Raw genomic sequence first — 12,185 nt, 5'->3', positions numbered from 1 at the left:
TGTCCTTAATATCCCAACGCTTTCTTTGCTCAGCTTTGCTGATGAGCACAGTGTTTAGTGAGATGCAAAGTGGTCTCATCGGCAGACTACTGCGAGGGACCTGCTTCCCCTTCTCTAGACATCTGGCCATTGCCAGCAGTAATAAGAAAATCATATGAAAGGATAATGGACCAGATGGACTCAGGGTGTGATCCAGCTTGGTGATTCTCACCTAAGGGCCAGTTTGGCAGAGACTGATTAATTTAGATCTGACTGTTCATATGATTTGTGCACCATATTCTCCAATGGAAGACCCTTGCCCTGGGTGCCAGCGGAGGTACCTGCTTAAATGACCATTATGTTGCTGGTGATTAAGAGATGCCATATGTACAGCTGAGTAACGATCTTTCAGCATGGTGACAAATTCAGGAAGAGATTGCTAAGTGATAATTGAGCACAATTTTGCTGGGGTAGCAAGCATGGTGCACTTCCATTGCAATCTGCATGCCAGGGTTCAAGCATGGTTTTTCAAGGTGAGCCATGAAACCTGATTTACGTTCCTGGAGCTGGTTGTGTTTAAAGGTACTATTGTACAGTTTCTGCAACATACTCTGAGATCCCAGGATACCTATTGCTATAGTAACATCCTGTCCATCACTCCCTGACCTGCAAAATCTCTTGTGAAAATCCCTGCTGGGTTTCTTACTTGGATGCAACGTGCATTATCACCTTATATAGCTGAGAGAGACTTAGTGGGGTTTAATCCTTAAATAATTAACACCTCTCAAGTGGTTCTGGCTTGTGCCAGGAGCCCTCCCCCTTTCTCCAGTCTATTTTCTGGGATATCTGGAAATACCTTTCTCTGCAAATCCCTTTCTCAAGATGTTATCTGCTCCCTCTGCTCAAGGTGCTTTCCCAGCTGAACAATCACTACACTCTTCCTTACAGTGAATAAAGACATAGCTGTATCTCTCACTTTCCAAGAGCCACTTCCTTACTGCTGTAACTCTGATTCCACTGCCCTCTCCTCTGCATGTCCAGTTCATTTAACAGCAAACACAAACCCATTATACCAGCTGTTATTACACTGGTGCCCCAGTTTCCCTGCACTGCCAGCAATGGTACACCTCTCCAGCCATGCTGACCGGTGATAGATGTACAAAGCCACAAATGCTGTATCCCAGAGCTCCCACCCAAACTGCACCCACATGTGCTGCTTCTCATTTCACAGGATCATAACCTCACCTAAGTTTTATACAAGGAAACCTTTAATGCAAAACCCCAGGGCTCTGCCTGTCGTCCCTGTGAAGAGGACAGGCCAACCCAGAAGGGAACAGGGGCAGCAACTGGCTTTTAACGTTTGGAGCAGGTATCAGAGATGTCTTCACTAGCACTAGGGCATGGTTGGTCCCTTGTTAATATGTCCTCAGAACCTGGAATGATATTAAAAGGCCTTTAACATAGCACTCCCTACTCTCTGCAATGTAGCAGCTTCTACGTCCCCACTTTCTCTTCCCAAGTGTATTAAGCAGAGGCAGCACTTCTGGGAGAAGTTACTTATCTCACAAACTATAATTACCTCTGGTGAGGAAAACTAAACAATTCAAATGACATACTAAAGGCCAGACCATCTCACATCAGTGAACACAGCTTTGTGAAGTCAAAGGCAACACTCTGATTAACACCAGATGAGGATCTGACCCCTGATGCCAAATGACACCTTCACAGCCAGAAAAACATGAAAATTTAGAGATAATTCACCTGAATCATTGTAATCCCTATAAAGTTAAATTACCATATTAAACATATACATGATAATAATAGAAAAAGAGAACTGGAGAGAAATCAAGGTAAACCAGAATGACCAGCCAGGACAAGTGTGGGTAACTCATATCCTACTTTCATTCATTACTCCTTATTTTCTGGCTAGATCATAGAGCCACTGTGGCAGGTTTTTCAGCCACTTATTTTCCAGAAACAGTAAGTCACTCACTGTTAGTCCTTTATGGGTACTGGTTACTACTATCATAAAACCAGTATTTCCAGGCTCTCCACAGCAGCTCTCTCACCCTCTACTTTAATGACATATTTGCCTTCTTCATTCCTCTGCCTCTGGTCTCAGAAGAGCTCAATGGCACTGGGTCCCTCCGAGATCAGAGTCCTTTTGGAACATACGATAAACCCACACTTGTATGTGCTGAGATAACTTGGACACGAGAGACTCACCGACTGATTGTCATCATCTTCACACTTGATCCGGCATTCGCTGTTGAACTGGAAGCCATTGGTACACTGGTAAAGCCCATGAAACTTGGAAGGAGGAGGGTCGCAGGTAACGGGCACACAAGCGCCCGGCAGCCACGTGCCATCCTGTGTGCACTGGATCTTAAAGGCTCGCCTGTTGGTGCAGGAAAAACCAAGACCATTCCATGAGTGGCTGAGTCAGCTAGGAGCCTCTAAAGCCTCTCAGCTCTGCAAGCAGGTTGCAGGGGATGCGTGTGCTTCAGCTTTTAACACTTGGGGAACAAGTTGTGAATCTGCGTCATGAAGTCTCTGAGCAAAAATAATGATTATTTGCAAAGCCAATATTGAGCTGTCCAGCTTAAACTCCTCTTTTGGCCTTGGACACATCTCCCAGAAACTCTACTTCAGAGGCTTGTGGGCTGTGGTTGGTTTGAAGTGGGTTTGTGCAAAGTCAGAAGCATATGATAGCACTAACTCTTTCCTGTAGAGCTTCAGAGGGGACTCCCCAGACTCCGTATCAAAGGGGTATTACAAAGGTAAGGTCTGGTTTTGAGCAGTGGTTAGGATTTTCAAGGAAACCTAAGTGAGGAAGGTGCCTAAATCCCCTTGAAACTGCATGAAATAATTGTTCATAGAATCATAGGATGGTTTGTGTTGGAAGAGACCTTAAAGCTCATCCAGTTCCACCCTCCTGCCATGGGCAGGGACACCTTCCACTAGAGCAGCTTGCTCCAAGCCCCATCCAACCTGGACTTGAGCACTGCCAAGGATGGGGCAGCCACAGCTTCTCTGGGCAACCTGTGCCAGCGCCTCACCAAATATTCAGTGATATTCCCTACAGCACACATAGTCTGTTTGAAACAGCCCATCCCTTTCTCAAAATACTTTTAGCTCATGGCTTTCTGAATCATACTGATGGCATGGCTTTACTCCTGCACGTACTTTCTTGCTTTTCTGGAGGATCCAGGGACATGGTAACCTGGTTTGCATTTGTACTTGCAAAACGAGCCCACTTTGTGCTTATCTTCTCGGCAGCGACTTGTCTGGAGATCTGCATTAGGGACAATGGAGGGTGCTCGACACATCAGCTCACAGAGGGCCTCCGGAAAGGACCACAGCCCATCCTCCATGCAGGTCAAGTTGCTGTTGTTTCCTGAGAAGAGCAGAGAGCAAAGTGAACAACGTCCAGCAGGACCATTCTTTCTGACATGTTGTTACACCCATAATACATCAAAAGCCACCTCGGTTGACAAATTCAGCTGTGTATGTCATGCATTTTCTCTATGATGGCATTAAATCATTAAGGACTCTGTTTTCAGATGACAGGCAGGCAGTGCTCATTTCAGGAAACACTATAGGATAGGGGAAACCATGCTGTCTTTGTAATCTTTTGTGTTTCTCTTCCTTATTTTTGTTCTCTGCAACGAAGCTTGCTTCGTACATCACCCCCCTCCTCTCCAAAGTCATGGCATTAACAGAGCACTTGGTTCCATTACATTCTTCATTCTACTTCTGTGTTCTATCTCCTCCCTGAATCTGTCCTTTTTATTTCAATTTTGAGCCTCTTTGAGCAGCATCTGTTAGTATTAGAGTCACTACTCCAACACAATGAGGAGCCATCCTCAGCTGGGGACAGTCAGTCCTTGGGGACTACTGTGATAAATACGATTCATAATACTCATTAGAGACTCATTTTCCTTAGGAAGCTTTCTTGGCCAGCACCTCAAAGGTAAAAGGTACAATAGATCTATTTGCCTCTGCTATGACCTACTTGACTTCAGAAGGTTAAGCTAAAAGTAGCCTAGTCTCAGTGTATTTTACATTCTTTGTTATTTTATATTGTATGTTGAAAAGGAATAAGCTTTTCCTAAGAAACAAAGCACAGCTATGAGCCACAAACCCTTCAAAAATCCCTAATACTCTATTGAAATCCCCAAGCATTGCTGCAGGAACTCTTCTCAACCCACAAGGCATATTTTCAACACTAAGCCAACTTCAGGAGTTATCCCAAATAATACTGACAAACTGCTAACCCCAGAGCAATGCCATCTCTCCGAGAGGAAAGGAAAAGACTGGAATTCAAAGGAGAAGAAAACAAAAGGCTCTGGAGGGCTCAGGAAGGTATGTAGAGGAGCCCTCCTGCCCTACCCACAAAGATAAGAGAAGCTGCATTCAATCAGGCCTGGCTTTCTCTTTCCCCTCCCCAACTGCAGATGATTGCAGAGGCACTCTGTGCTGAAGGGAGCTCTTTTCTAGAGCACCAGCATGCTCCTCTGCTCTGACTCATGCAGCAGCTCTGCAGACCAGCCACGGTGATATCATACTTGCCACTGCAAAGTGATAAGCTGTGACATTACCAACAGTGGCTGTCATGACGTCAGTGATTGAATTAGGCATGAGTCACTCCAACGCCATTCTCCAGAAGCTTAGTGGCAACATCTATTAGTCATCACCCATGGCTCTACACGGAATGGTGCCTTTACCTCACAGCTCACAGGGTTTCAGGACAAAAGGGTAGTGATCCTACACACCAGAGCTGCACACCCTCGCCAGGGGGTTGGCTATCATCCCTCCAGCTCCCCCCATCAATGTCATCAGCTAAAGCTGTTGTTGGTCATGATGAGTGTCGTTGTTTGCACTGCTGCCCTCAAAAAATTCCAGGCATTTTCAGTGAAAAAAACCACCTCTTGTTGAAGATGACCTTTAGGAACAGAAAAAGGGAATTCTTTGATAAAAATCTCCATCTAAGTAGTTTCAACTTTCACTGTGTGTTGGCTGCTTGTGGTTACCCTCCTAAATCAGAGGTAAAAGAATTAAGCAATTTAGTTATATATGAAGAAATCAACATATCCCTTCACTGAAATGAAAAATACTTCCCATGCCTCTTTGGAGATCTGCAATGAATCCTAGCAGAAAAGGTGATACCACGTGTACAGAACAGCTTATACAGCCTTTGTACCTGGGTTGGCAACAGCAGTTGAGATTACTCCAGTGCAATATGACAAGTGCATTTGGCTGTAAAGTTCTTTCAAATGAGCAATGAAATCTTTTTGTGTTTCCTGAGGACCAGATCAAAAAAGGGTAATGTGCCAGTGAGCAGGAGAGTTGATAGCGCTGAGGGAATGATGGGGATGCTTGCAGAAAGGCAGCAGGGAAGAAGGTGGCGGAGGAAAGGAAAGAAGGCAGTGGAGTGTGTTATTTTTAAGGAATAAACAATTGTAGAGAGTCACAAACAAGAAGAGGAGAGAAAGGTCAGAGGGAGAGCAAGATGAGTGTGGAAAAGGAGAGAGGTAATAGGGTGGATTAGGAAAAACAGTGATGGGGATGGTGCCCCTGGGACATGGGACTTTTCAGTCTTCTCCTGCCTTTCCAAATACATGGAGGACACATAAAAGAGAGATAGGCACAGAAGAGAGAAGACATGGGAAAGAAGATGAGAGAGTTCAGTTTGATTTATCCCCATGACTTTTCCATGTTTTGGTTGTATGGAAGTAATATTCACTGTCATTACTGCCTGGCCAGCCCTGATCAAGGAAAGGTCAAAGGAAGGTAATAGAGAGATGCAAAAGAACTTAACTTCTAATATAAATAAACCTTCCCATAGAGTCTCATAATTCTCCATACTTAAAATATCACGAATAATTCTAAACCAACAGCAGAAGTTGCACAGATTACTAGGAGCAGTCTGTGCTAACAGTGTTCTCCCCAGGTCACGGCATAGACAGCCTCTGATACCTTTCAGAAGAGCAGGAGGTCGGCAACTGAAGGAGCATTTCTTGCCAAAGGTGGTCCCCTCGCTGCAGTTGAAGGTGGCTGGGTAGACATGGTACTGGTCTGGGACACCACAATCCACAGGCTCGCACGTCACCTGTTTGTTCCACTTCCCATCCGTGCAAGTCATGGTGATGCTGGACTCCATCTGGAAAAAGACATATATGCCTACAGCCACCAGAGCCAGCAAGATCAAAACCATTCCAAGCCTAGTAACAGCCATTAATGTGGCCACAAGTTAAGCAACGCTGGGTCTGACCTCTACCATCACCGCTTGGACAGCAGCTACTAAATACAAGTTCCTACAAGAGTGTCAGAGAACCAGGATGGATTTCTGTCACACTTGGGGTGAGAAACCAAAGCTCTTCAATATAAACAGCAGAGCACTACAAATAATCAGAACTCTTGTCTGCATTGCCTCCTGAGACAAGCCAGGAAGCTGGCTGAGCTGTTTGGAGCTGACAGCCATCCCTGGTCCCTGTCACTGTGCAGTGACACAGCCACACCAAGGGGATCCCTGTGTACTTCTCAGAAGTCGAACTCGCTCTTGGGTTTGAAGTAAAAGCCAACCTGACATGAACCCATTTGGGACTCCCATCTGAGGCTCTCCCAGGAGGTGTCAGTCACCCTTGGACTGGGGTACCAAGGGAGGTGGCCAGAGCCGTGTCAACATTGTGTTCATATACTGACAGCTGCTATGGCTTTTACTGTCAGAGTGCCCCAAGGCTCCAAATGAAACCAGGACCCTGCTGTCCTGGCACTGGGGACCCAAATACCCAAGGAGACAGGCTTTTCCCTGGAGAGACCTGCAATGGAGAGACCCAACAGCATCCTGCGCATACATTTACCTGGCACTTGGGAGGTCAAGTGCCCGTTCTGTGACCTCCCTAAAGTCTCTCTACACCATAGCTACACAGAGGCTACATTTCTATGGATTTAAGGAATAGTCCAAACATTATTATGCTTTGTTAATCTTCACTAACAGGCTTGTAGGACTATGAAAGCTAATAAAGCATCCAATGTCTTCTTATCTATTACAGAGGATGATCTGTACCAGTGGAATTGCCTGATAAGGATGCTGGGGAGGGACTCTTCAGTAGGGACTGTAGTGATAGGACAAGGGGTAATGGGTTAAAACTTCAACAGAGGAAGTTTAGATTGGATATAAGGAGGAAGTTTGTTACTGTAAAGGTGGTGAGGCACTGGAATGGGTTGCCCAGGGAAGCTGTGAATGCTCCATCCCCGGCAGTGTTCAAGGCCAGGTTGGACAGAGCCTTGGGTGACATGGTTTAGAGTGAGGTGCCAATGCCTGTGGCAGGGGTTTGGAACTGGATGATCTTAAGGTCTTTTCCAATCCTAACTATTCTATGATTCTAATGCAGCAGATTGAAATCCTGAAGTGCTAGGGAGAGAGAAAATAAGGTGTGGGGGGTGGTGGTGGTGGTGGTAAAGGAGCCACCTAAAGCTAAGATGAAGAATTTACTGGGTGACCAAAGGACAAACAGATGTTAACAAAGAGACCAAACAACACGTCTATTTCCTAATTAAAAAGGGAAAATTAACAACCAGAAGTGAAGAATGTCAAAGCAAGACCCTTGATTCTACACCAGAATAAAGAGAAGGACAGAAGAAAAAAGAATGTGAGAAACCCAAACACAAGAAGGGGAAGATACCATCGAGGAATCTGAGCGAGCTGTACAGCAGCACTGCTCTGCCTCCAGGGAATATCTTATTCAGGGCTGGTAGGCTCGCGGGAGATTTGCACCGCTGACCATTGATCTGGGTTTATAAAAGGAAGGGGAATTTTTCTAGCACACATCAAAGGGACCTGGATTCCCTTTTTGCAAAAACACCCTAATGGTTCCAACAGAAGTTCAGACCTGTCTCCCTTTGATATATGGTTGCATGCAGAATGGAAAAAGCAGTCCCAGAGCTGAGAAACTGGACACTTCCCCAGTGGGCACAAAACCCCTTTTCTAGACCGTGGAGTTTATTTAAACAGGAGCACTGCTGATGGAAAAAAATGTTGTTTCTGCAAACTCAGAGTAGCACATTCAGGGATTCCCGGCGCGCTCAGGTGAAGGGACACTCTGTGCTCTCATTCCCACTCATTTTGCTCCCCAGTGGCTATTAGTTCTGCCTTTGTTGCCGGTGGCTATCAGTTCTGCCTTTGTTGCCAATCAGAACACCTGCACCATTAAAGAGTATATATAATCTGTAGCCAGTTGATAACTGGAAGATGACTGTGCTTCCAGGAAGTTGTGGTGTGATGGCCACAGCAGAAGGGACGATACAGCGTATTTCCATGTCTTCATAATGCATACGCACAGCATCACCACCACATCTACACTCCAGGCTCGGCTGCCCCAGCATTCAGCAAATCCTCCGTTTCCCTTCAGAGATGCTATCATCAAATAACACTCCAGCACCTCAGCAGCGGGAGGTTAAAACATAAACCCAAGCTACTGATGCCAGGGGCTATCCAAATGTGATGGGAAAGACATGGGTCTTGCACTGGATCTTGCTGGATGCTGAATCCACACTAAGCACAAGGAAGTGATAGGAGGTTTCAGTTATTGGTGTTGGTGTGATCTAGTTTAGGAATAAATGATAGTTCCTGCCAGCTGATACTGGCTGCTGAGACACACTATGGTGCACAAGGGAGTTTCTCTGATGGTAAGACTGCACATCAGATGCACCTCTACAGAACACCAAAAAAAGGTGCAAATTCAGGATCTGGAATGCAACACAACCATTTAAACAGAAGCAATATCTGTGCATGAGAGTCACAGCTCATGGAAAATGGGCCAAGCTAACAATTGTGAGACTATTTCAGCTGCAGCCGTGGTCTTTTTTAGCAGAAAGCTAACATGGGGTTTTGCCCTATGGTACTTTCCCAACAAAAACACTAAACCAAATCTGGAGGAGTCCCCTCCTTCCAAACCCATATGGCTTTTCCTCTTCCTAGCACACTGGCAAGGCCATTCCCACATAGAGGAGCTGTGCCTGTGTGGGTAAGATCCTGGCTTCTCAGCTTTTCCCAGTAATTTGTTCCACACTTTGTATGATGGAAGCTGAGGTTTTCAAGGTCAGACATAATAATGGTGCATTTTAGAGCATGTCTATCATGTCATCACTTCAAGCAATAGGAGCACATGCACTTCTGCAGCAGAACGTAACAGAACATTCCCTGCAATGGAGACAAAGACCAGTGGCTTTGATTGAAAGCACAGGGGACAACCCTACCACGGAAATCATTGCAGATGGCACTCACCAGCCTTCAGCTTGTCCCTGTTGTGATGTCCCACCTGAAGGTGGGATCACTGCAGTGCCCAGGGGCAGGACCCCAGGCTGCTGAGCCGGAGCTCATCTCTCCCCAACACCGCGCTGAACCTCAGGGGTATTTCCAGTTGACTTGGCCCGAGCAGTGCTGGGTGTTAGCAGCAGCATCTGCATCTGCCTTTGCAGATCTCCCACCCGAAGCCTGAGCAGGCACATGCCTGTTTCGCCTGTCTGATCTGACAAGGTCACCCAGCTCACAGCAGTCCACACGAAGCGCTTGGCTTTCTCATCTGGTTTATTAGCTGTCACTTTGGGCACTCTGTGCTGCTTTGACTGGCATCACAGCAACCGCTTCCCTTCATGTCCTGCCTTCCAAAAGAACCTTACGCAAGGAGGGAGGGCGGGCGAGGAGGAGAAAAAGAGGACAAAAAGGGCCTCCAAAGATACAGCGAAGAGGATGCAAACTTAAACTAATCTGGTGCCAGAAAGATTTGTTCCTTGGGACTTTTAACAGCCTGGGAGAATTCGTGTCTCCTTCCTGCTGCCCAAGATCCCAGCCGGCTCCTTCTTCCAGCGATGTTTCACGTGTGAAGTTTCCTCTCCTTAAAAATGAACAGCTGTGCCCTCCCCTCTAAGTATTCTTCCACTTCTGCCCACTACTGTGCCTCTAATTGAACCCACATGAGCCGCGCTTTCTTTTCCTGGCATGATTGATGATGCCTTTGCACAACATTAGGGAGCTGCTGGGTTTTAAATAACACCTCTTGACCAGAGCAGCAGTGGTGGTAGCTTCAAGGAGAGATGACAACAAGTAACTGAATGAGCGGGACTTTCAGTGAAGGACAAGAGGAGAGCAGTGAAAGACAAAGAGGGAAAAAGGGAAGAAGAGAAGAAAGAGCATTGGAGTTGTCAGGGGGGTGGGAAGGAATCGGGGGGAAATGAAAACATCCTGAGATCTTCTTTGTGAGAAAGGCACATGAAGGATTTTGCTCCATCTCTATGAAAACCTTTTTTCGTTCATGTTGTTGCTGAAGTCCCTCAATGGGGATTAGAGAGCCCAAGAGCCTGCAAACAGCTCAGCTTTTTTGTATTTGCGAACAGTTTCTCCTGCACATGGTGCTGATGGGTTTTAGGGTTTGGTGATTTTATGGAGTTTGAACAGAATTTGGAATGGGAGCTTCTCAGAGAGCAGAGATGAATGAATTTCTTGCCCTAAGCCTGATTAAAATGGTGGCTTCAGAAGACACAGAGGCCAGAAAGTGCAGAAACTGTTAAGAAGATTTTCAAAGCCCCCTCAGATGTAAAAGGCTGATTTGAAATGTGACTTGTGCCCCTGCATCTCCGAGGTGCTTTTGAAACTTTTGCTTTTAATTCTCTGTTCACCCCTTTTTCCTCTGCCTTTCGGTGAAATACAGAAGACAAATGCGGTTCAGATGCTAAACCAGGGTGTCATCTTCATCAGCATGTGGTGGTCATGGGTTGCTGATGTTCAGTCTGCTCGTTGAGACACTGCACCTCACCTCAGCCTCCTTCCTACCCAAGAGTATGAAACATCAGCAGAACTGCTTTCCTTCCTCCTCTTCCTCATGTAGCCTCCCACGCTGTCAGTTAAATGAGACAAAACAAGCTCTAGATCCTCAAATCAGTCCAACAAGCAAACTACCCAGCTGAATGACAACAGTGAAACAACCGACAATCAGCACAAGGTCCCTCAATCACAGCAGAAGGCCCCTCCGACCATAGATAACAACCCACAATGCCCTATCTCCTCTCCAAGTGCTTGTGATCAGAAGAGGAGCTGAAGGAATTGTGGAAGGAGAACAATGCAATTCGATACAACACAATATGAGGAATCTAAGCCATGGATTCTGGACTTTCTTGGATAATTAATTGCTTGCCTACATGTTCCAGAAGTTCTGATTTGAAGCACCTGACACAAAGACATAAAAAAAAGAGGATAGTGAAAGAAACTGTCTGCTCCTTTTCAACAGATCTCCAAAGCACATGAGTATACTTTTTTAAAGCATGTGTTTAATGTGTTCAGCTGAACACGGATGTCTTTAAGATGCTCCACTTGCAAAACAAAACCATCGGCCTCAGGGGTTTTATTGGTGGAAAAAAGACGATGAAGTGCAATAGTAGACCAGGGTGAGAGGAAGCATGTTGTAATAGGCAGTGAATCACGTTAGCTAGGGGTGCTAAAATCCTCCACTCCTGTCACATGAGTCTGATCAAGGCTCTGAAACCAAACTTCTCAGAGCAAAACCATATACAGTTGGCTGAGCATCTCCAAAAGGTGCTTTCTGAACGCAAGTAACATGTTTAGGCTGTTTTATTTGGTTTGGGACTCCCGTGTGCTCAATGTACAGATCCCTTCCAAGTGTTTCCTGGTTCAGCCATTCCGGCTCGTTTGAGAACTTGTTTTCTGTTGTGTAAAAATGCTCAGCTGGAGCTGGGGTTCTGGTGCTGATGCCAATTAGGATGGAAGAGGCCCAGCTCGCAGGGTCCTGTATTTGTTTTGTAATTGAGTTGAAAGGGCTGACTCATTCCCCTCCACTCTGGCTCCCCCCTCTGTGAGCTCATGAAGAACACAAATACAGACAGGCTGCTGAGCACACTGCCTGCCCCAGCCCTCCCAGCCCTACATGTGTGTGTGCTGCCCAGACAACATGTGAGAAGATGGGGGAAACCACCCCCGTGTCCTGCTCATAGACTGGGGTGTCTGCCCTGAACCCTGCTCCCAATGGCATGCCAAGGGTGCGCCATTCATCACATACACCTCATCCACCTCCCCCAGCACAAAGGATCTGCATTTTATATTAAGGTTTGAAGAAATTGATAGTTTTCCTCAATATCCCACTCACTGCATCAAGACATGATGCTTTGGTAGGACTGGATTATTAATGCAT

General features: G+C 46.0%; 1 protein-coding gene across 2 annotated transcripts in view; it reads right to left on the bottom strand.

Annotated features, from left to right (window-relative positions):
- Positions 1 to 12,185, bottom strand: part of PAPPA (pappalysin 1) — a 365,133-nt gene that overhangs the window by 29,763 nt on the left and 323,185 nt on the right. For both annotated transcript variants that reach the window (XM_057405883.1, XM_057405882.1), the window contains exons 15-17: positions 5,959 to 6,142; positions 3,166 to 3,376; positions 2,206 to 2,377 (exon numbers count right to left, since the gene is read on the bottom strand). In XM_057405883.1, the coding sequence (XP_057261866.1) occupies positions 2,206 to 2,377; positions 3,166 to 3,376; positions 5,959 to 6,142 (567 nt within the window). The remainder of the gene's footprint in view (positions 1 to 2,205; positions 2,378 to 3,165; positions 3,377 to 5,958; positions 6,143 to 12,185) is intronic.

Source organism: Pezoporus wallicus, unplaced genomic scaffold (genome assembly GCF_028554395.1).
Source record: "Pezoporus wallicus isolate ANWC-B61680 ecotype Strahan unplaced genomic scaffold, APGP_CSIRO_Pwel_v1 contig_4684, whole genome shotgun sequence".
NCBI classification, from domain to species: Eukaryota; Metazoa; Chordata; class Aves; order Psittaciformes; family Psittacidae; genus Pezoporus; species Pezoporus wallicus.
Note: the sequence above shows the minus strand (reverse complement) of the source record. Positions and strands in the feature narration are given on the sequence as shown.